General features: G+C 41.6%; 2 protein-coding genes across 3 annotated transcripts in view; one reads left to right on the top strand and one right to left on the bottom strand.

Annotated features, from left to right (window-relative positions):
• Positions 1 to 16,679, bottom strand: part of yes1 (YES proto-oncogene 1, Src family tyrosine kinase) — a 28,389-nt gene extending 11,710 nt beyond the window's left edge. Inside the window, exons 1-4 of the mRNA XM_071490850.1 lie at positions 16,301 to 16,679; positions 4,373 to 4,663; positions 2,880 to 2,979; positions 777 to 875 (exon numbers count right to left, since the gene is read on the bottom strand). Of these exons, the coding sequence (XP_071346951.1) occupies positions 777 to 875; positions 2,880 to 2,979; positions 4,373 to 4,655 (482 nt within the window). The 5' untranslated portion in view covers positions 4,656 to 4,663; positions 16,301 to 16,679. The remainder of the gene's footprint in view (positions 1 to 776; positions 876 to 2,879; positions 2,980 to 4,372; positions 4,664 to 16,300) is intronic.
• Positions 16,680 to 20,817: 4,138 nt separating this feature from the next.
• On the top strand, positions 20,818 to 24,879 carry adcyap1b (adenylate cyclase activating polypeptide 1b). 2 transcript variants are annotated; one of them, XM_071490853.1, is made up of 5 exons: positions 20,820 to 21,145; positions 21,572 to 21,676; positions 22,648 to 22,782; positions 23,178 to 23,282; positions 23,976 to 24,316. In XM_071490853.1, exons 2-5 carry the CDS (start codon positions 21,573 to 21,575, stop codon positions 24,157 to 24,159), a joined length of 528 nt encoding a protein of 175 aa, XP_071346954.1. In that variant the 5' UTR covers positions 20,820 to 21,145; position 21,572; the 3' UTR covers positions 24,160 to 24,316. The 2 variants fall into 2 exon arrangements, with proteins under 2 accessions (XP_071346955.1, XP_071346954.1); XM_071490854.1 differs by lacking the exon at positions 23,178 to 23,282 and having other exon boundaries at positions 20,818 to 21,145; positions 23,976 to 24,879.
• The last annotated feature ends 458 nt before the right edge of the window (positions 24,880 to 25,337 follow it).

Here is a 25,337-nt window from a genome sequence, read left to right as displayed (position 1 = left end):
TTACCTTCAAGCAACTAAATATCTTATTAAAAATCTCATTCAATATAATTTCAATTTAATTTAGACCATACCGCTCTCACTATAACTTATTGCTAATCCAGGCCATGGCTTGTTCCACTACATATAAGAGATCCTTAAAAAAAAGTTGAATAAATAAATGAAACATTAGCTCATGGATGTAAACAATCTTAGAATTTAGCTCTTCTTCTTTAAAAGGAAACAGTCTATTATAAGAAATCTCTACAGGCCCTGTCACGTTAGAAACAAGCTGAACTGTCTCACCTCACAGGCATATTTTGTTTTCCAGACAAATTTGCGAAGGACCCAGGAATCCTGTCAGTAACTGGTATTCACTGCTTTAGACTAAAGTTAACTGGCTGGCAGTGTTTTATTGTAATTTTTTTTATTGTTGGCTTGTATTAGCAAAATGTCCATCAGCCAATCAGAAACCAGGTCAGACCTGTCCAGAAGTGGCACAGTCCCTTAACATTTCTGTCACACCGGTTGAACAGCAATGGGAACGCCACCGGCTCCCAGCGACAGTACAGCGCTCCATTGTTTTTAGATGTGTGCGTGATGGGTTAGTCACAATGTGTGACCGCCCAGCCACATCATGTCGTCTTAATCAGAGGGGAACTAACTGAGCAGGGTGAGAAACAGGAAAGGAATGAAGAGGAGAAAATACAAATGAAGAAAAAAAAAAGGTTAGAGACAGGGACAGAGAGAGACAGAGACAGGAACAGACATCATGTTAGAAAAGGGAGACGAGTTCTTACTCTTCAGCCTGTATGGAGTCGGCTGGAGCCACGTAGTTACTGGGGATGTAACCTTTCTGTCCGGTGTTGATGGAGCGAGCCTCCCACCAGTCACCTTCCCTGAAGAGAGAAGTCGATTATAAAACCACAAGCACGCTGAAAAAAAGCTGCTCTGAAAAGATGGTTTGTATAAACTATACAAAAGATTAAGAGTGAACGTGGTGAATTTAAGTCCCCGATCAACCTCGTCAAGAGTCTGAGTCATCATGCTGGGGGTGGGCTTTATAGGCCATGTCAAGTCGTCTACAGAATGTATCAAAAGTAAAAGACCCTTGACTGATGTACTATTATATCTTACATTAACATTGTTAATACTGATGAATCAATGCCTGTGTGGGTTTCCACCCACTGCCCACAGACATGCTGGTGAACTGTAACTCTAAACCACACACAGCTGCAGTATAGGCCTGCACAATATAAAGGAAAACTGTGATAACATTGTTCAACACTGCAATGACAATCGATTATGTCTTGCAATGAATAAATATTAGAGTGTGCATATATAGTTTTGTCTTCCTCAGCCATTGTACCGGCTAACCTCACAGTCACCACCAAATTAAAAGTATTTCCTGTTCATTTGGCTCCAGTGCTGCGCCTGTGAGAATGTGTGTGAATAAAGTGATTTTTTTCCTCAGTCAGTCTTTTGCGATGTGTGTATTGCACATGTTCATATCGGGATGACGATGAAAATATGATATATCGGTCAGCATTACACAGGTGTCAGTGTGAGCGTCCTCTGTGGGTTATTGAAATTAAACCATGTTAAGAGCAAAGATGTTTTTGTAGACAACTCAGAGATCTGTCCTTTTCCTGCTTTTCCTTGAGGTGTCACAAGCAGAAAGGCTGGGGGAACCACTGTTTAAATCTTGACCAATGCATTCTGTGAGCTGTGTTTTATGTAAAATCGTGGAGCTGAAGCAGCAGAAAATGGAAAGATTAAAGTAAAGTAATAGTACCCCAAAGTTGTACTTATGTACAGTACTCCAACACTTTTGTCCAGTAAGTAATAATTAAGTGAAAAAAAATGGTAAATGCTTCTGGATAGCTGCTGGCACAGTGTGAAACGACTGATTTTAAACTGTGCTCAAAAACGTTTTGTGCTCCACTGCCACAGCTCCTGGTGTGTTTTACAGCAGATATGCGGTTTTAAAAATTCGACGGAGGAGGAACTGAGGTGAAGGGAAAATCTGTCTGCTGGCATTTTTTGAAAAACTGAGCAAATCTGTCCTCCTCCCACCTCTTCTCTGCAAACAGATGGTAGCTTCATTGCTACAAAATGCAATGTGAACTCAGACGGTGGTTGAAGTCGGTACATGATGGATGAGGGGAAGAGAAAATGTGGAGCACTTGGAGCTCTGCCTAATTTCACACCTGTTTACACCTGGGGAAGAGATGATACTCTGCCAGTCTGGAGTCTGGCACAAGTGCAAGAAAAATGTATAGGAATCCACTGTTTTTTTTCCTTTTATATTATAACAACAGAACATCGCTGAAGATACTGCATACTGTGGATATGATGATCACAAATAATGAAAGTAATACAGACACCACTACGACAAACAAGAGCATGTTTTGGCTTTGATTCCTGCGACGACATTTATTCTTGAATAAACAAGAAGCAAAAAATGAATTGTTCTTACTGAAATTGAGGAAAAGGAGCAATCATATATTCTGATGAGTCTGACCTTCAAGCATATTTTCAGTTCACTGTTGATGTCTTTAAACATCGATTCTGTAAATACCGTTAACACACATTTATTCAGTACTGAAGTAAATGCTGGAAAAGTAGTGCATTTCACTGACTGTTTCCTAAATATAATTCTCTAAACTGGAGGACAGATCAGCGGCGGGAGAAAAGCGATGGGGACTAAACAGATGGCCCATTAGAGAAACCCATTAACCCAGACAGATTTCAGCCTTAATATCAGACCTGAATACAATGTGGGATTAAACACACACACACACACACACACACACACACACAAACAGAAGGTCACTGCACAAGCACAACCACGTAACACACATCCACGCAGCTGGAGTTGCTGGAGTGCAAAATGTACTCACGTGTTGTTGATAATCTGGAAGCGATCCCCCTTTTTGAATGACAGGTCGTCTGACGTCCTCGCTTCATAGTCGTACAACGCTACGAAAAATGTCACGCCACCTGAAAGTAAGAGAAACTGAGCCTCAGAGGTGTGCATATGAGACAGCTAGTTTATCCCACGGAGCCTCAAACAGCGATCTGACTCCTTTTCTCAAAATGCTGCACAACAAACGAAAACAACACCCACAACCTTGGACCTCCAGTACAGACAACAACATCATCAATTTGATTCTCTTCCTTTTTGTAATATTTGACTCTAGGTCTCACTGAGTCTCATCTTAACACATAATAATCAAACAGATTAACAATTATGCTAATATAATTCAAGACTGTATCACAGAGGACGGACTGCGTGTCACTTGAAATGTCTCACTTCCTGCATCTCAAAGCCTGGACTAAAAACGCAAACAGCTCAACCAACGCTGATTTATTTCAAGAACACATCTGGAAACAGGAGATTTATTTTATTTTATTTCTCCAATGAATCTCAACCTCAGCGGTATCACTTCAAGCCAGTGAATGAAACTGATGTATATGATAAAACGAGCGGATTGGTCTGAAGTGACGGAGCACACGGGGACAACAGGACTGGGATGTGTTTATCCTGAGGAGGAAATTGAACAGGCAGGATTAGATCTGCAGGAGCCCCCAGGCCAGATTATCCTCCTTTAAAGAGCGAGACAGGGACTGAGGGATGTGCGCATCCTGAAGTGTTTGCATGCGTGTGTGCGCATTGAGATGCAACATCCCTCTTGTGTGTTGTGCACATCTACCGCATAATTTACCCATCTCATCTATGATGTATTAACTGCCCGGATTTGCGTGACATTTACTTTTTCACAGAGAGTCATCTTCATCACCAACATATCCATGAACAAAAAGTGAAGCTCTTGTTGGAAATAAAAACTTTGAAAAGGTGCAGAGCCGAGGTCCCTGAATTCAGTGCGTGTAATTGTTTCCTGTGGCTCAGGAGAGGCCATGCCTGCTGCATTGCATCCCATATTACAGACCTATTTTGGGTTTCTGTTTGGCCTTGATGTTTTGGCTGACTCATTTCAAATGTCTAATTTGCATAACATCTGCTGCTCATATCGTCCTGTGCATAACAACCGTTCAGCTGAGTTTATTCTTAAGTTGTACACCGATTTGCACACAATGATGACGCAATGAAAAGTTGAGGAAAACTGTTTCAGACACTCATTTCAGACGTATTAGGTTCTATTTATTTGAATAAATCTATATCCCTCATTTTGGATTCCAGTATAAGGAAGGACATCTTTTGAATTGTGATTCTTCATTCAGGGAGCTTTGGGACCAAAACTTTTATGAATCTATTTGAATAATAAAGGGCATTTCATTCATGTGGAGACACTTTCAATGTTTTTTCAAAGCCAAGATTCTCTGGTCCCCTGTGTCCCCCTTTTGAAACCTTAAATCCTCTCATCACACTGACCTGTGATGACACTGGGGAAGGGACTGCTCACAGCCACTGAGGTGAAGGAGGTGGAGGCACCACCGAAGGGCGTCATGGTCGAAGATGCCCCACCGAAGGGCGTGAGGGCAGCGGCATGACTGTTGTAGCTGTTGTTGTGTGTCTTCATAGCTGGTGAATGACCCATCAGGGTGGGGTCGGGCCCGTAGAGGCCCAGGTGGGTGTTAACTGGCGTGGCATTAGAGTTGTCGTGTCGGCACTTCAGTGCCGGGCCCTTGTCTTCTTTACTCCTGACACAACCCATCGTCAAGCCTGCAAGAAAGAGGAGGAGTCGCTTTAACTCTTCGCTTGCATTTGTATAGATGAAGCCATGAATCTGCAGTCACACATCTTAGATTGTTGGTCCAGGACATCTGCCGTCAATGACTGAAATGTGACTGTAACAGAGGTTCTGGGTTATGAACTGTAATGACTTGGTACAAAACAAACCTGCATAAAATCCAACTGTAAATGGAAGTTCAGATACACCTAACAAATATTCCCTGGAAAAATTAGATACACATTTAAGACAGTAACTCCAGAGCTATACAACACAATCAAACTTTCTTGAATAAAATCAACAAAGAACTGCATCCCAATCAAACCAGATGACAGATCAGACAGCAGAAATCTGCCAGAAATGTATGAGAATCGCGTTCTGTCTGTCTGTCTGTCTGTCTCCTCTGCTGTGTTCAATCACAGCGCTGCACCTGTACACAACACACAGAGCTCAAATGGCAGTCAGTTGGTTTGAGTCTGTGTGTGTGTGTGTGTGTGTGTGTGTGTGTGTGTGTGTGTGATGGTACACATTAGTTGGTAAATTGCAAAACAATCTGTCTAACTGAAGAAGAAAAAACATGTTTAAAAATGATGTATTCATTCAGAGCTAGGTCATCAGTTCCACCATTCGAAGATGGACAGGAACTACACAAACAGTGGATTGTTTCATAGATTAGCAACAGCAACAACAAAGTCTGATCTCATGCTTTGTCATGAGGCTGAGACTATGTCACAAATGCAGAGAAATAATTATGATAATGTTCATACTTCCCTGGAGCTTTTTGGATGGTCTAAACTGCATAACTGCCATCCAGAAAACAAAGACCAAAAGCCAACCAGTGACCTCACATGACCTCACAGACTCACAAGTTCCAACAAAAGCTCGTCAAGCCAGCCGAGGTAGAAACTAGATCATATTACAACCTATGGCCATTTCAGCTCTCCCCTGTGATCATTGTATCACTGACACAGTTTTGACAGGGCCTTAAGAGTTGGTGCTCTCCCTTAAGAGCTGACTGATATATGAAAACTCTGTGTTTTATATATATATATATATATATATATGTATATATATATATATATATGTGTGTGTGTGTGTGTGTGTGTGTGTGTTTGCTGGACTTTGAGGACTACAACCAAATTACTTCACATAAAAAGACAGATAAGAAGAATTCTCCTCTGACGTAGTGTTTTCTTTTTAGCTCAGCTCCGAGCAGGTTATGTGTAATCTGAGAAGTAGTGAGTCGTTGGTGATGTCTTCACAAGAAGAACATCCTGTAATAGCCAAACCCGTCAGTGTATGAGTGTGTAGGTTTGTATGTGTGTGTGCTGTCATGAGTTGACTGCATCATCTACAGAGGCTGCTCTGACCCGCTTTTCTGTCACCTTTGGCCTCTGTGTCAAGCACTTCTGTGCATGTGTGTGCGTGTGTGTGTGTTTCCAGCTGCGCACAATAAAAAAAGCTGCCACTGCAGAACAGACCAACACTCAACGCCAAGGCTGATCAGTGACTCATATCCTTTCAAGTGTAAAACATAGTTACAACATAGTTTCAAACGTCTGCCAGTGACAGGTCACACACTGATACTGGCAACGGAATAACAGGAGTGTGTGCTCCTGTCATTCATAGGTGGAGGGCCAACAAGGCCAAGACAAAAACAACAACGTCTATGCTCCAGTGGCCCACACAGCAGCTATGATTACAGTGTAAATAACTAACTGGATACTGCTGCTGCACTGGAGTTTCAGTTTGTCCCTCACTTGTAAGTCACTTTGGATGAAAGCGTCTGCCAAATGAGTAAATGTAAACATGAATAGATACATGTATAAAAGTCTATCTGTCTTTACCAGGCCAGGCGTACCCGGGTCCATATATTCTGTGGAGCAGAAAGTTATCTCCTTTCCACCAGCGTGAAACCACTGCTCGCTCTGCACTGGTGCTAGTGCCGGTTCAGAGCTGGTTTGACTTGGGAAAAAAACAGTTTGCTTTTCCACAGGCCAGAGAGCCGCCATAGAGCCACGTCATTACATCACTGTGAACATCTCCGCTTTCCAAGCAATGCTAGCACTCAGCACAGTTGGTAATCCCACCCCCAGCACCTGACGTCAGCAGTTCCTGGTTCTAGACCAGTAAAGTGTTGGTGCTGTCGAAACAGGAAGAACAGACACCAGCTCTGAACCAAGATCCAAGATCATGGGCTTAAAAACAGCAAAACGATGTGCTTCAAAGTTTAACTGAGAGATCACAATACTGTTCACTACCCGCCACGTCAGTCATTCAAGCTGACAGCTGGCAGTAAAGTGATCACTTTACTGTCAGATTCAAAGGCTACTCAAGGATTATGTAAAAACAACTTGCAGCTTCCATTGTAAGGCTAGAATTTGTTACGTTTCTGTTCCTGCTCATTATGTTTTTCTATGACAATCCTGTCATTGTGATGTGAAGACAAGTTTTAGATGTGAGCAGGAAATTTGATCTGTGACTCTTCCACAAGTTGAATAAGGTTATGCTTTGCCAAAAGTAAAAAAGATAAAAAAACTAATCCTAAAACTAAAAGAGCTGACATGCCAAATACACACTGTTCCCACGCACTATGAATTTGTAATGGTGGTACTGGTTTGACTTTCTTCTATCAAACAGAAACTAAAACCAACTCCCCTGGCGAAGAAAAGAATTCTCCACTGACTGCACGGCCTTGGCTTGTGAAGGACAGCACTACGACTAAACCTAATGAGGGTCAACAATCAATCTATAGATCTACGTATTGGAGATGGATGGTGTATCGACTTCCTCACATGAACAAACAGTATCGACTGAAAGCCAAAGCTGAAGCAGCACAAATCAGACAGTCAGATGAATGATGGTGAGAGCAGGATGAATGGAGATGAATTATTTTGAAGTTTAAAGAGCAGGAAGGAGAGTGTGAGAGCCAGACTGATGCTGAACATCATCTCAGTTTAATATGACATGTTTTTACTTCATGTGCGGTCGCTCTCATCATCAATCACTATTAGTATTTTGGAATTTAACACCAAGATTAGCAGATAGCAGCATTTAGCAAGCGAACCTGCGGCACTCTTCAGTATCTAGATGCCAGATATAAAATGTACAATAAGTGGATGAAGATAAGATTATGTTTTGAACAGCTGCTACTATTTTGACCCTTTGACGCACCCTTACTTGTTGTCAAGCTGCCACAGACACTTCCTACCACAGACTGTGTATAAAAAAGATTTTACTTGGCGGAGCAAGATACTTCATGGCAAGTCATGTTTGTGGGACCAAAAGGGGGACAGTTGTGGTCTGCATTAAGGGGCATGTCGGGAGACGTAAAGTGTTTAAATGCAATGCCGGAATCGTTGTTGGTGAAGATCGAATGAACTAGAAAATAAAAATATAACTGAGCCAGAGCTCGTCTACGGATAAATATATTATCAGACATCCTCACAATTACAGGTCAGACATGCTAATGTTAGCTTATAGTTGAGAGAGACTGACGGTTATGTGTTGTCAAGAGAAAACAGTTCAGAAATTCAAAATGATAGAATTTCAATCATGTGATAAAACATGAGATTAATCGCGATTAACTATTGAAATTCAGTGATTAAAGCGCGATTAAGAAAAATAATCGTTTGACAGCCCTAATGAAATCAATCAAAGCAATACATTCAACTGTAAGTCCAACATGTACACTGGTCAGCTAGCTGGTCCAGTTACCTGACATCCTCCACAGGCTTGGTGGTACAGACAGGATAACCAATAGCAGCATGTCTGTAGTTAATACACAGAAAAGCTTCACCTGCTGGGAGCAATGCAGTTGGTCTAACATGACAATAAAGCAGTTCAGTGAAATGTCTCTCCTTATCTTGAGCACACATCATTTTTCACCGGTAAAGCACAAGAGAAACAACAACAGTGTGTGTTTATGTGTCAGTGAAGTCTGAGACAGACTTTTGCACGTTCGAATCTGTGCACATGCACAGTCGCTTCGTGCAGATATCCACACAGGTCTGAGGAAACGCACACACACATAAGATTAAAGTGAACACGTGGGAGGAGTGTCACGTACAACTACAGCTAAAGAAAAGAAAGATGAAACCTAAAAATCCAAGAGATAAATCCAATAATTAAAGTGCCCATCACTTAAAATTAATTAGTTAAATTCAGTTAAAACCATCTGACTCATTTGACCGTTGAAAATGAATATTCTCCACCACTCAACTCATCAGCTTTAGTTTTATCCACAGGGCCACAGATACATGAGGGATAGTTCATTTTGATTTCGGAGGTGCCCATTCCTATTTTGTACTGGAATTAAAACATAAATAAAGTAAAAAGGCAAGAAAAGGAGCCTGGAAGGATCCTGGATGCCAAAAAAACAAACAAACAAACAAACAAACAAAAAAAAAAGTCAAACAAATGAAGATGAAATAAATAAAAAGAATGTGGACATGCTAGTTTTTGTCAGGGCATTGTGGGGTACTTTTCATGTACATGTTCTCTCTCTCCAGTAGAGCTGAAATGATTAGTTAACCAATGATTACTTCTCACCAGAAAATTAATCGCACTGATTTTGAAAATAAATTTATAATTTTTTTAAGCAGAAACACAAAACAATCCTCAGTTCCTGTTGCTTAATTATCAAGGTTTGCTGCTTTTCTTTCTCTTATGTTATGCTAAACTGAACTATTTTTTTGACTGTGGACAGTTGGTCAGACAAAACAAGCATTCTGAAGAAGTCACTTATGGCTTGAGTAAATTTAATGGGAATTTTTCACAAACTTTTCCATTTCACAACCCAACCACTTATTAAGAAAATAATCATTAGGTCATTCAGTGATGAAAATACCCGTTTTGCTGCAGACTCACTCAAGTATTCTGACCTTCATCAAACTCACTGTATCATGCTGTGTCTAAACCAAGAAAAAAAACATTGCCCACAACCTCAGCCTTTCACAGAATCCTAGCAGAAGCGACTGACATCAGGGCAGAAACCAACATAAACACGACTGTCACCTTTGACCTCATCCTGTCGCACATGCATGTTTCCAAATGTCCAAAACACTTAGTGCCTGACCCAGAAGCTAATGCTACAGCAAACTAACAGCTGACCTGAAAGAAAACATGGTGAAAGAGTGTGTGTCATTTAAAGAGGGTATCAATGGTTCAAATCCTCTGCTGTGTCCAGGAAGCAAATACCCCTGACCAGGGCTAATCCTGAAGAAACCAGACTAATGGTGATCATGACGATCGCAAGAACACAGACTCTGTTTCAACCAGCTGCTGATCCAAGTGAGCACCACACTAGCTGTAGATTGAATATCTGCTTTAAGATAAAGCCAAGCATCTTGATTCACAGGGATAAAGATGGGGCGTGATGACTAACCAGCTGATTACTTTCACTTTCTGTTTAAGCAGCTCTTCAGATTAATGTTCCCAAAACTGTCATGTAATTATAGGCTGAATGATATATTTAAAAATATTTATTTCCTCGATAATTGGCAACTTTTCCTATTCACACTTTTATGCACCCAGAGGATTCGCTCCTAAAATGGCCATGAACAGATCACAAGCCTCAGCAAGCCCACAGGGTTGGCACATGATTTGGCTTGTCAGACTCGTTTTATACCCACAAGTTTCACTTTGGATCCCTTCCTCTTTGGCACTAAGTACAAAATGTAGCCTACAGGAAAACTGGAATTAATCTAGGGATGTCATATTAAAATGTGATCTACTAATAGCACAAAAAGGACATCAGTAATAAAAAATATGTGTCAAAGACCAAACAGCTCATTCTTTAATAATAAAGGACTGACATTTTGCTTCTGCCCATACCCGATCCCAAAATCGTGTCTATACCCGATCCTAAGATCACCAAATTATTAATCTTTTTTAACTTTATCAATCCTCTAGATTCTAGTTAAGTTCTTTCAGAAGTAATCTTTTTTCAGGATTTTAACAACAAAGCATCTTATATAACAAATATACTATCCAGTTTTTGAACCACCCATGGAGAAAACCTCACCTCCTCCTGTTTAATACGACAGAGAAAGGCTTTTGGTTTCCTTTTTATTCGGCCCCCATCTACCTTTTGTTATGGACAAAGTGATCCTCCCCCACAGTCTTCACAATCCCCTGAACTATACAGCCCCATACACATGCTAACACTGAGCAACACAAATGCTAATAAGGGCACAGACGCACCATCCTTACAGTGGAGCCAAATAAAACCCCAACAATCAATCAAACCAAGTGCTCAAATTAAATTTTCAAAGCCACCAGATGCTTCTACACACAGGGACAGATTTACAACCGGAGCTGGTATGAATGGACAGTTTTATCACTGCCTCAAACTAAATAAAAATCATTGTATAAACGTATGCTATTATATGAGTAATTTTATCCAAAATACTTCACAGAGTGTCGAGGACACACATTTGTGCCATTAGATTCCACAGTCCTGGTCTATCTACTGAGCTACAGAGCATTTCATTCAAATTCATAACCGTCTTGTCATGTTAAGAAAAACCTTCCATGAAATGCATTAAACTGAGAAACAAGCCTGAGAATATTTGTGGCCGAGAGAAATGATTACCATCAGTGTTTGTTTCTCGTGTGACAAATTTACCAAAACTAATGACGGCTCAAATCGACTTCACTGCAAATCAAATTACAGGCAGATTATTGTATCCTCTCTCAGATGGTTTCCTAAATGAGGCTATTACATCCACAATGAGATTAGCTGGAAGAAATGTGCCATTCTTTTGGTGGCTCCAAAGGAACATAGTAAATACCAACCGGAGCCCATGCTGAGATGTGGGTCATGGATCTGACTTAAAAACCCTTCTGTTTTGCTTGTTTGCTTGTTAGCATTGGTTTAGCTGCAACTCTGCAAGACCTCAGCCATTAGTGAAACCGTTTGAGATACTTTACTCAACAACGAAAACAAAACTGCATTAAATGCTTTTTGGGATTAAAGGTCAATTTCATATAACCATAGAAACGACTGAAAATGTAAACTATCTCGACAATCTAGCACAGACATGGAAGTGTATTCATGTACATACTTTTTACTCCCAGGCATACTGTACAGGAGCACACAAAAGGCAGTGCAATGTGTGCAAACAAATGCTGGATCCAGACTCCATCCAAGGACATGTGACATGTGAGGCCATGTGCCAGACTTCCAGTGATGCCGTGTCAGATTAAGGAGACACAGACTGCTGCTTCCCACAGGGCTGAATACAAACAATGCTGGAGAGCAGCAGGAGGAAAGCCTTGGCTGTAGCTTGAATGCAGGCAGCATTCAGGAAAAACAATCTCAGCACTACATTTTATCATGCCAAGTGGTTTGCAGTATACTTTTTTTTATACTGAGAGGAGTCTATGGGCTAACTCAAAGCTGAACTAGTTTATGTGTATAACCCACTTATACAGTTATAGTTGCATCTCTATACAGGCGTGCGAAGAACTGACATGACAAATCAACACCCTTAACAGGGGAAAAAAATGCAGTAAATTTTCGATTAAATCTTGACATTCCAAGAGGAACAATGGGTACAAAACAGCAAAAAAAGACAGTATCGGAGTTCAGTAAATGTCACGGAAAAGTGTACAAACAAAACATCTGATGAGCCAAGTACAGTACAGAGTTCTTCTATATTCAGCTTGATGCTGGCCAAGCTTTGTGTTATTATTTGAGGTTATTTTTATCACACAAATTCCAGAGTTTCTGCTCTCATGAAATGTCCAAGTGCAGTTCTGACAGCGAGTGTACAGTAGAAGGTACAGTTGAAATGCAAAGTTAGTGTGATGCATTTAGCCACATAAAGTATGACGCAGCTCTTAGCTCTCATTGCCGTTCTGACTAATCAGATAAGATGCAACTCTGGAGAGATCTGGGAGAGGCCTGACGACCTTTGAGCTTCTGCCTTGCGTAACCTTTGTAGTCACTTGGGACAGAAGTGTGACGCAAACTGTTCTCTTCCAGGATGTATATTCAGAAACTTAAGTACGTGAATGAAGGATTTTTTCCCACAATGAGACCTCGCTTTTGAGTAATAATGACAAGGGATGGGTATCAAATGTCAGTGCTGTTTGGGTACTGACCAAAATATGTCTGTAAGAGAGTTTCAAAAGCTTCTTTGATCAAATGGCTCCTGTTTTAAATCCAAATGTTTGCAGATTATATCCAAGCAAAGTTCTTTCCGGGCTGATGAAAATCAACCGTTGAGAAGTTTTATTTTTTTTGTTGAGGAGTAACTTCCATCTAGATGTTCGAAGAAAGGAAAACATATCTGCACAGGGCTCTTTGAGGCCCCGTTCAGACCTGGTATTAATATGTGTCTTCAGTGATCTGATCACAGGTGGTCAGCTCGAAGTTCATCTGTTCACACCTGGCTTTAAAATGCGTCTCCACATGGGTCTCGAGTAACTACGTGTGAACGTATCTCACTCACCCCCTTCATATGCAAATAATGCATACGCTGTTGTTTTTAGCCAATCAGACAGAGGGGTCCGTTGCCAATGTTCTTCTGTGAATGTGTGTGTGTGTGTGAGTGAGAGAGAGAGAGAGAGAGCGAGCGGCACAAGTGGCAGAGCAAACCAATGCCCTGTGCACATCTCTACAGTGGAAAAAGGGTTTAGCCATTAAACATAGTAAAATATTTTCGGTTCATTATGAAACTGTGACAGGGCTAATTAGACTGTGAGAGGACGGCAGTAGAGGAGGTGGTCCTTCAGTGTGGCCAGGAACCATATGCGTTCACACAGCTGAAAGAATGTGGCCACGAGTGGCCCAGACCACCTCCGACTGTGGTCTGACAGACCGGATCTCAAATGCGTCCTGAATTCCTCCACACCTGTACTTAGAGCTGACCACTTGAGATCGGATCACTCAGGAAGGATGTTAATACCAGGTCTGAACAGGGCCTCGGGGGAAAGGAATAAGGCCATGTTCACAGAGAACAAAACAGCACCTTCATTCACACAGCTGGGAGACAATGCAGAGGGCCCCACAAAAAAAGGGCAGGGTCATTCTGCAACTGAAATTTTGCTGAAGCACAGTGTGATGTCATCCAGCAAAGCTGCTGGCCAATCAAATATTCCTGGTAGAGTACTTTCCAACTTCCAGAGCTGTAAAATTGTGTTTTCAAGTATTTACGAACTACTGTGCCTTTGTTTCAATTGCATTAGTCAGTCACTCCAAGTGGGCTCCCTTGATTGTATCTCATATAGGACTGAAACATTTAGTCTACTGATTAATCGACTAGCAGAAAAATAACATCGTAAAAAAAAAAATCATGTTAAATATTCTTTAGTTCCAGCTTCTCAAATGAGAGAATTTGTGGGTTTTCTCAGTTTTATTTCATTGTAAACTGAATATCTTTGGGGTTTGGATGGCTGGTTGGGCAAAACAAGACATTCAAGCAAGTCACCTTGGTCTGTTAGAAGCTGCCATAGGCGTTTTTCAACTTAGACTAACTATTAACCTACAGATTAATCAATAATGAAAATAATTGTTGGTTGCAGCCCTAATTTCATTGTCTCACCGGCGGCTGAAACAACACACCCCTACAAACACAACTCCTTATGTCTTTTAGATGCAGGACTATTTTTGGTCGGAACACCCACTAAGTCTGTTGAACCTCTGGCCATATTCAGCATCACAGTGAGGCGTTGTCAGGTCAGTGGCACTGTGACCACGCCCAGCTGTGATGTAGATTTGTGCTACAGTGCCTCACTGCTGCCCAGGGTGAGGGAAAAGCATGTTTCCACGACCAGTTGGCAGGAAAGGCCAGATTATTAGAGTGGCATCAGAAATTCAAATGAAGTCTAAAACCCTTACGTTTTATTTTCCAGTGATATGAACCAGAGAAAAGCTGCAAAGTCTCAAGTTTGAGAGGCTGAAACCACCGAATGTTCTGCATTTTTTTCTTGACAAATTACTTACATGATTAGCCAAACACACATCATTGTTGTTGATTTGTTTTCCACTGATCATTGCAGCACTTCAAAAAGGGCAGCTGAATGTCCGCATTATAATGTTTTTGTGAGGTTTTTTAAATGGCTTGGGCAAACCTCAGCACAAGAGGTCTGCAAGCAAACCGCTCATACTGTGAAAGACAGACCCAGTGCATAAGCCTGCAAGTTGACAGACTTGTTCTGTGAACGGTGGCCTCAATCACAATCATAGAGATGAGAAGGTACCAGGGGCTGCAAACCATTACTGAAGCGTAACTCAGTAATTGCCCTGGCACACTCTCTGAGGCGCAGCTCGGTCTTATCTTCAGGGCAGCCTGCCATCTCTGCCAATCACAGTGAGTGGAGGGGGCTGGCGGAGGGGGAACTTCCTTCCGCACCCATTCATGCCATTGAGGCCACCTGCTGTGCCTGTCAAAGGCTAGAGGGAGGCTGGGATAGAGAAAGCGCCATCGTTCGAGCTATAAAAAAGAAGAGCTCTTCTTGTTCTCTGTGCCCACGTCGCCGACTGAAGATATTTGAAACCTCAGAATTGCAAATACAAACTTTTGTTCGGTTTTCCAACAAGTGAGTGTGCCGCGTTATGGCTTTGGCCTTTCCACTGTGGTAGAGCAGCTTGGAAGCCTCTAATCAGACAACTGTAATGATACTGTAGAGTCTTATTCGTGCAGTGAGGACACTCGACGCAAGGATCCTTCATGCCTTCAGTTAAACTCATGTCCCTGAACCCCAGCCAACACCACCTGTTAGTGCTCCTCACTCCTCTGCCAAACAGCCCTCTCCATTCCAGCTGTGTGTGTCTGTGTCTGTGTGTGTGTGTGTGTGTGTGAGAAGGAGACACGACTGTCCAGCCAACTGGGGCTGTTCTAACAGAGGGATTACCATGGAGGAGGATTACTGTGGCACCGGGGTATATAAGCACACCAACAGACACATGCACAGTCAGGGACACTAAATATATGAACAAATACACACTGTAACACATTACAGCAGCACTCCTGTGTTTTAAGCCATCATGCAAACACAATCACCAAAACTTTTGTGCAGTTTGAGTTGCACAATCACAATAAAAGCATGGGAGCACAGACTTGGAAGCTGCTGGAAAAGCCTTAAATTCCAGGGGTTCTGACAGTTTGGAAAAAAAACTCTGTTGTAACACAATATGTCTTGCAATAAAGGCCCATTACAGCTGAGGCCTACAGCAGCTGATGGTGTGTGTGTGGGAAAGAGGTTGGGTGAGGCAGACTGAGAAGAGCTAGTGGTTAAACTTAGTTATGTGAAAGAAATTCAATGACAAATCTGAAATGAAGCTGTGCCGGCTGCAAAAGAAAGTGAAATGACTTGATATTGTGTTTATTTCACTGCTAACACTGTGCCAATGCAGCACAGTCCTTGTTTGGGAGTTTGGGAGTCTTTCCTCATTGTTGTCTTCTCCCATCGGATTTGTTCAAGCAAAGACCCGCACAGCTCTGGTCCCAGATCAGGGACAACAACGACCCAGGCTTTTATTACAATGTAACACACCGAGGAAACTCTACTGAACCCTTTCCCCAACTTTCTCCAAGTGTCACAGCACTGCAAGGCCTGGCCCCCTCCACCTCCAAGACAAAATGTGACTTTTTCTTTTTTTCCTGGCGAGCACTTCTTACCTTGAAAGCGACCTTAGCAGTGTTGTACTTCGGCTACATGCGTCCTGTGGTCTTTTTTTTTTTTTTTTTTTTGTCCCGCACGTTTTTATTTCACGTCGACAATCCCAATGAGTGGAGGAGAACAGAGCCGACACAGGCAGTCTCTCTCTAACGTGGAATCTCAGTCTTCCGTCTGTCCCATACCGATTGACTACTTCACCAGCCCAAAGTCCTCCGCTGGGATCCTCAATGTTCCTTTAAAGCCAGGAGACGCCGCCAGCTGACAAAGACTGCTTAATATGGCGGGGCAACAGCGGAGCAAAACAGTTCAAATATCCAGAAATCACCGCCCGCTGGTAGGTCGGGGTTGCCACTGAAAGACACACAACAATAGCCGGACGAGGACCGAGGAGTCGACGAGGCCAAAGAAGGAATCATGTTGCGTTCACGCACTCAGATTAAACTCGTACTTTTGGCTTTCCAACCGTCAATTAGTCGCAAAACACTAATTAACACATAAATCGGGCTCCCTTAAGACAACGTAATGTCACCTCGTGAATCCCGTCACGAGTGGCACTTTTTCCACAGAGTGACCAGTTCAACCAAAGACAGGAAAAGTAAAAAAAAAATGATAAACATAGTTCTACGTAGCAGAAAAACACTGCTTCTTTCTTGCTTTGTTAATAATATTACGACACCCAAGAATTAACTTCTAAACCGGTTTAAAGGTCCGAACTTCCATTCTGAGAACCACTAATAACACATAGGCCTATCTCCACAAATAATATGTCTTTCCTGTTTGCTGCTGCCCTGTGCGGCTGCAAGTAACGTTTATTTGCATTAATAATTAATCTGCTGATTGATATTGAAAAATTAACCATAAAATGAAAAAAACTGAATACGTCTCTTTTGCAGAGTCCAAACCAATGTCATTAAAATTGCTTGTTTTGTATGATCAATGGTAAAAATCCCGAAAATGTTCCACTTCCCTTTGTGTAAAACAAAGAAAAAGAGGCAATCGATAGCCTCCCATCGGCGAAGCTAGAAATATTGATTGTTTAGCGCTCATGCCGGCATGTGGTATTTTTTCCGATAACACTTGAACGCCACGTCATCTCCTATTGAAAGGTTTTCCCGTGTGCCCAATATGGCCGACATCCCTGCCTCTGATAGAGGAGAGAATCCACCATCTGGCTTCGTAACAAACATATAAAACTGCCATATTTTCCCCACCAAATACAATTATTTAAAAATATTTTAAATGGTTTAATTCGGACCTAAATAGCAACCTTGTATAGACCCGTTGAATCTTTGAAGCGTATTCACAATGTGCAGGAATCTGGCGCCCTCTGGGTTTTGTAAAAGGTTGAATGGGTTTACTTACTCTGTTTACAAAGACCGACACAAAGTTGAAGTAGGTTTTCACATAAAGGCTGCTGCAGCACAGACTGTAAAACAGCCAGTTAACACAGACAGACTACCTTCCTATGGCCTGTAACATTTTCAAAAGGAATCAAAGCGGGCCTCGGCCTTTGTTATTGATAGGCTACGGGTCATTAATTGATAAGGCTGCATCTCAAACACTTTGCATCAGCAAAAATAAGGACAAGTGGAGCAGGTATAACACTGCAGGTTAAGCATGAACAAGACCTGATGCTGAGATTTCTTTTGAGGTGATTCTGAAGTGATTTGCTGACCTCTACTGACTCTGACTGTGGCACTGCAAGTCTCCCCCGGGGGAACTCTCCAGAAAGGCTGCCCCTGTGAGACCGAGGCGCGCGCACACACGCACGCACACACACACACACACACACACACACACACACACACACACACACACACACTCTTCCATACAGTCTTCTTCAGTGAATGGAACTTACTCAGGTGTCAGGTGAGATTATTTTATCTCAAATAAGTACGACTTCTAGTTGGACGCCCCTGTCAGCGGGATGACATAATTTCTCTGTGCTTTTTAAAATCACTGTTAAAATAAATCTGTTTAATGATGTGAAATCACTGTGGTTCAGGTTTAGGTGGGAACATATAGGCTAAGCATAAGCTGTTTTGGGCACAAGACTGATGACGCCGCTCTTCTTGGGAGGATGGTCTCTATAATAGAATTAAAAAAAAAAAAAAAAAATCAAAAACATAAAAAAACCCCAAAACAAACACAAACAATACATTTAAAAAGAAATATTCTCGTTGTTAGGAGGAAACCTTGTATTTTATTTACTGACTTAATAATTGAGGAGTGCAATATTCATTAACAAACTCTTGTTAACACTTTTAATTGGTTAAATATTTGTAAAATCCAGGGGCAGATGGAAAGGGTGACCAATAGCACCGATTAATGAAACGACAGGATGAAATACCGACACACAAGGTTTCCGCCCATGACGATGTTACAATGTGTACTCTACTTCACTTCGTTTGTTTGATTTGTTTTCATTTAAGCATTTTACATCTCCCATACAAGATGCTACACAAATGTATATTCATTTTGTCAAAATAGTCTCAAACATTTTCCTTTTTAAAAGAAAAAAATCTTGTTCAATATTGATCGTTTTACCTCCTCGGGTCTCTTAAATAAATAATGTGAGCATAAATAATATATAATAAAAAAATAAATAATATGAGCAGCTTAGAGGGGGGGAATCATTCTTTCCTGCTCACCACTCATAACTAGATGAATGCAGCCTTGCAACTGACAAGAAGCCTACCTCTTCATTTCAACCCCTGGCCTCTATGAAGCTATGTTAAACCCACAATGCAATGAGGTAACATGAACCCAATTCAGCCCAATAGTTTGGATTGCCTCTTTTTTCCTCAGACAAACAAACAAATAAAAGACTAAATACAATTCCTTGTTCAGCAAACAGGGCAAGCATACAGCTGTGAAAGCACAACTGTCTCAGGTTGTGCTTGTTTACGTCGTGACCACCAAATGCAGGAGAGAGGGTTTACTCATCTTTTCCTTTTCCCTGATGTGTGGACCGGGGACGATGAATGAACCTCTGCTTTCCTCACGATGGCGCCGTTTGCTCAGACTACCGGGCTGCGCCTGTACCCGCTGCACTGGGCCTGCTGGTAGTTGCCTGCTCCAGTTAAAACATATGGGGTTTAAGTTGAGCCTTTCATAAGAATCAACGCCCCGCGAAGAAGAAGCGGAGGATAGGCCCCCTCCAGCGACCGGCTCTGTTCGTCATACTGCGTCAGAGTCAACAAAACGCTGACGTGAGTCTCTTTCCTCTTTGGCAAACTCCTCAACTGGTAGCGGAGCTATAGGTGTGATTCAGAGCTAAATCAAAAGGTGCGGTGACCTCCAGCTGGTGATCTCAGTCAGGCCTCACTCAGGCCTACGACAGGCGTCTCTTCTCCAAATTAAAAGTCTCATATAACTTGCATCCAACACACTCTGCTGTAAGCCATCAGCTTTACATGTCATGAATATTAATGGGAAGTCTATACTTAGAATTTATTTGACTTTATTATTGGCAAATAATAGATAGGGAATGGCAGAGAAGTTGCAGCAATAAAGAGGTTCCACTAGGTGCCAGAAACCAGGCTTCATCAGCGCAGTATAAATGGGAGGAAATAGGCCCGACGGCTTCTTTGGTTAATTGCCACACACCTCGCAGTATAGCTACAAGCCTTTTTTTTTTCGTTTGAACGTATCAATCAGCGCATTATATTGATCCAGACAATTTCAGAACAATGTTGGGAAAATGGGTGAATCGTCCATAAAGCCACGTAGGCTGATAGCTCTCTGAAACCGGCATCCTGCGTCACCAGCCTGTGTTCAAATCAGATTACGTGCCTCGTTTATTTCAACAATCTAGCGGATAGGCCGGAGACTTAGCGGTGTCATTGCATTGACCATTAAAGCCACCCCCCCACCCCTCCCTCCCCCATCCCCGCGATAATATCCACTGAGCAATTATTGGAAATGATTAGGAAAAGTGACTGCAAAGTCAGAAAGCCGCAATTCGAGACGATTCATTTCAGCACCGGACAGCTCCTGACTCCCCGGAGGCCTTGAACTTGAAGCCTGATTCCCCCTTCCATCAAAGCCACCCAGCCACATGAAACCACCAGCACCACCAGCGACGACGATCACTTCCCAGTTTAGTCATAATCATAAAAGCCTAATTGGACTTATTGATGACGTGTGGGGGCCAGAAAGCAGTCGCGGTCGCGGTGACGAAAAAAAAAAAAAAAAAAAAAAGGATTTGTATTGGTCGTCACATCATCCTGTGCGAAGTTCAAGAATTCATGTGTGTGCATTCACAACCATCCTGTTTTTTAAGAAGAAAGTTTGGAAGTAAACTTCCATCTTCAGGAGGGAGGTGGGGGAGGGAGGGGTGGGGGGTGGGGGGGGGGTCTGACAGATGCATCGATGAGGAAGGAACTGTACTATTATATTCCGGGAGGAAGACTTGATGACGTCTATAGCATCCTTAATGTGACTTATTGGAGGGAGGGGGGGGGGGCATGGCTTACGATACATGGATAAAAATCCAAGGCAATCACAGCACAGGACAAAAGTTTAGAGCAACGATATGTAGACGAACACACAGCGCACCGCCCCGCCGAGTTTCTGTTTGCCTGCGCGACGGGTTGAGTCTTATTAATTGTGCATAAAAGTGAGCTCGACTGTACTGAGGGGAACATAAGGAGACGACGGAGGCGCTTCAGCCAGGGAAGAAGTGCCGTGAGAAAGATACCGTCTCTCTCTCTTTCTCTCTCTCTCTCTCTCTCTCTCTCTCTCTAACTCACACACACACACACACACACACACACACTCTACCACAGCCGCGCCCGGATCACATCCTACCGCACAGCGCTCTCCCTGCTCCTCTGCTATAGGTATGTGCTTTTTCTGCGGATTGACCGAGAGCGAGATAAAGTAATGGAAATAATTCTTTTTTCCCCCCCTTCTCTACACTGCATGGAGATCTGGTGTTTTTGTTTTTTGTTTTTCTTGTTCTTAATGACTTTGGCGCTGCATGCAAAGGATTCGATATCAGTACCACAGTTAAACTTTTACGAAACGGGAGGAATAAAACAGACAGAAATCTTTTTTTTCTTTCCTTTGTTGTTGTTGTTGTTTTGAGCAAACGGACGCTGCGTTTATCCAGTTAATTTAAAGAGGTTTATATTCGATCCAGCTTTTTTAGTTTGTAATAAGGGAAGTAGCACAGCATGTGGATCTGATAGAACAAAGAGTGAGCATGTTGTTTCTCTAGGACTGACTAACCTGTTCAATGTTACTGTTTTTCATTTTTCTAACAGCATGGCCAGTTCGAGTAAAGCGACTTTAATCTTGCTCATCTACGGAATCTTAATGCACTACAGCGTCTTCTGCACACCTATCGGACTAAGTTACCCTAAGATTAGGTAGGTGTTTGCGCTTCACGACGCTTTACGTTGTCTTTACTCATTTATCCATTTTAAATGCAGCTGAAAGCCATTCTGTTCAATCGTGGCATTGCATTGTGATTAACTATGAAGTGATTGGATTTGCGCATTTTGTTTCAAATAGCTGTGCGTAATTGCGCGCAAACCATGCGCGCAATTTTAAATCTGAGCAATTGAGAGGAATGGCAAAAGGAAACACGGCAATTTCAACACACACAAAATGCAAATCTCGTGTGGAAAATGGTTATGGAGATTGCGTGGAAGTATCTGTCCGGTGGGACGGTTCACAGAACTCCCCTTATTAAAAATGAGAGTGCAGTCAATGCAATGGATAGCCCTGGGGATGACGGTGGACTGGCGTCACCAAGGAGAGGCGAGGCAAAACGAATAGGAGAGCTGTAGGCGTTTAAGATTTATTCTTCTTTTACGAGAAAAGCATATCCATAATTTGGGCGTGGTTCTTTTTTTTTTTTTATTGATTCTATTTTTTTTTCTCTGCTGATTGCAGCACTCTTTTGATAAAAATGCTGGCTCCCCGCCTACACTAAATGTGATCATTTTCACACCCATTGTTTCGATCTTTCAATAATTAATGAGCCTGTAGCCTGTGTTTAGAGCAGAAGCATCAAACTGGAACTAAAAACACATTTTCCCGATTAAATAATGAGTTTAAAGACAGAAAAAAATACATCTTTACACATTTAACACGTTTAAAAAATAAATATATTATATATTTTTTTTTGGTCAAATGTAAATAATTCGTTTTCTGGTTTTATTTAAAAACACCCTCAGGTTTTGCTTCGTATTTCGTTTCCTTTGCTCTGTCTCTAATGCATTTTAACCTCCCACTGATTTTAGCAGCAGATGCAGACATTTTGGCATTCTTTCACTCCTGCGTCCCACTTGTGCACAGATCAGATTTGTGATGAATGCTCCTTCCTCTTCTGCAGACTTGAAAACGACGCCTTCGATGAGGATGGGAATTCATTATCCGACATGGGTTTTGATAGCGATCCGATTGCTATACGAAGCCCACCATCCCTAAACGACGACGCGTACACCCTATACTACCCACCAGAGAAGAGGTAAACCTGCTTTCACACCACAGCGTAAAGCCTTAGAGCTGGATTCCATTCTGATGACTTTTTTGCTCTAATGTTTGCTTGCATTTGTTGGTTTTTTTTTTCTTCTCCCAGAGTTCCTCATGTTATTTGTTCAGTGTTATTTTCATACCGAGTAGCCTAAAATGTTGATTCCAATACTGTTAACACTCAGGAGAAAAGGTCGGCACATGCGGAGGGATGTAGCCTGTGTAAAAAGGCTCTGAGGCTGCGATTTAATGCACCTGATGTGATACTGGAGCTGAGGGTGGGTGGGGACATTTTAGGCTACTTTTGATCATTTTGTCTGCGCTTTTTTTTTTTTTTTTTTTTTTTTTAGTCACTGATGATCTATGTGTTTTGGCGTTTTATCATCTCAGACCAGAAAGGCATGCTGAGGAAGAATTAGATAGAGCCTTGAGGGAGATCCTGGGTCAGTTAACAGCGAGACATTATCTGCATTCTCTGATGACAATTCGTGCAGGGTAAGGGCATTTCTTATAAGCGTTCACCTGCAGTCATCTTTTTGTTTTTGTTTTTGTTTTTTTTTTGTTAATGTTCCTCCGCTGCACAAGTTCACGCTGCTGCATCATTGTCTGTTATTATATGTGGATGTTTTATCTTTTATTTATTTTTACTTTTTTTTTTTTTATCTCTCCATGTTAAAAAAAACAACAACAACAACAACAAAAAAAACCGTCTAGACATTTCCATCACACCTTTTTGTTTTCCGTTTCTTTGTTGTGGCGTGGCACTGCGTTCACGATTAACGAATGAGGGTCAGTTTCCTGAGACCAAAATACACTGCGATTTATTTATATGTGATTAATCTATAAATGGATTTTGTTTGCCGGAGCACTGTTGAAAAATCCTGCGTCACATTATGCAATGGGCTCTGAATGAATAATTCATAACTCTTCTAAAACGCTTAAATCACTCTTTCTTTTACACTGTCTTGCTTGCCGCCTTGATTTCAAAACGAAAAACAGGATGAAGGGCCCATGAATGCATTATTAATGACTGTAGGCAACTTTGAATCATAGCCAAGTGCAGAGGTTATCAAAGCTGATATCAAAATCAGAAAGAGCAGGAATCTGTTGAGGAATGGAAGTGTGCAGCTTTAACTAATGTGCTGTTTTTTGTTTGTTGTTTTGTTGTTGTTGTTGTTGTTTTTCCAGTGAAGACAACAGCATGGAGGACGAGTCAGAGCCCTTATCCAAAAGACATTCAGATGGGATCTTCACCGACAGCTACAGTCGCTATAGAAAGCAGATGGCCGTGCAGAAATACCTGGCAGCGGTTCTGGGAAGAAGGTACAGACAGAGAGTTAGGAACAAAGGACGTCGACTGGCCTATTTGTAGCGTTGTTAAAGCGGCCAAACTGCCCTCCTGTGTATATACATCCAGTCGTTAAATCAAAGTCATTCAGATATATCTGACCAACCAGTGGATTGCGCCTGTGTTCTTTCAACATGTATTTATGTATGAAGTAAAGCCATTAAAATGAATATTTTAATAATAATATCGTTTTTTTTCTTTTTGTACAAAAGCACTTGATACCGCACAGTTATACTTTGTGGACCAATATTTTATTTTCATGTTAAGATGTTGAAAACATAACAAAATGACTTAAAAAAAAAAAAAAAAAAAAAAAAAAGATTGGAAAAAAAAAAGATAATTGTGCACCTTCAACGTTATGCGCTTGAAATCTTTAAAGGTCATCTACATATGCAGAAAATAAATAGATTTTAAAAAGACAATCAAAGTATTGAATGTTATACTTATTTTTGTAACCAACGTTCTATTTTTTTAGTGTTGTTTGTTTTCCAAACAGGCCCAAAGAAGCAGTGAGCATGCTATGTGAGGCATATCCGGCTTATCCTAAATGATAGATGTTGCCCTTGTCCACCCTTCTCCACGCTCCCTTAATGGGAGCTCTGTGGGTGTGTATAGCTTGCTGCCCCTTCAAGGGAACTCAGTTGGGCTTTTGTTGTACAGCCTCTCATTTGGTGGATAACTGATTGACTTACACGTTCATTCCTGTAACTGGTGGTAAAAAAAAAAAAAAGAAAAGAAATACAACCCCTCCTTTCAATAGAAACTTCATGGCAGGCTTCTGCAAGGGCATCACTGCCTTTACTAAAGATAAAGGAAGCACTGAAGTTGCTGTTCACACTATGCGGCAAACACTGCTTGCTCACTTGCCTCAAAGTCATTCACTGTAGGAGATAAATCGTGCTCGACAGGACTGTGTAAAGAATGTCACATATGTGTGTGTTTTGTACAGTTTCGAAACTACACAGTGCACATATTCATCTCAATGTTGTCTGTGTTCAGTCAACAGAGCTATTTGGAAGAATGTGCTTCAACTGTTGATTGTATTTTGGGCAGCACTACGTATATCTAGAAAGAACCCAGAACATGTAAGAAGCAGGAGATGAAGCATTTTTTGAAAAGAGGTGGAGAGGAAAAGTAGCACCTGAGTGACAGAAAGGGATATTTAACTCATATTTCTTATTTATTGGTGCATGTGGAAACTG

The sequence above is a fragment of the Trachinotus anak genome, unplaced genomic scaffold (assembly GCF_046630095.1).
Source record: "Trachinotus anak isolate AG129_WGS33_773 ecotype Australia unplaced genomic scaffold, CSIRO_AGI_Tana_v1 ptg000012l, whole genome shotgun sequence".
NCBI lineage: Eukaryota > Metazoa > Chordata > Actinopteri > Carangiformes > Carangidae > Trachinotus > Trachinotus anak.
The sequence above is the reverse complement of the archived record's forward strand: the minus strand, read 5'-3'. Positions and strand labels throughout refer to the sequence as shown.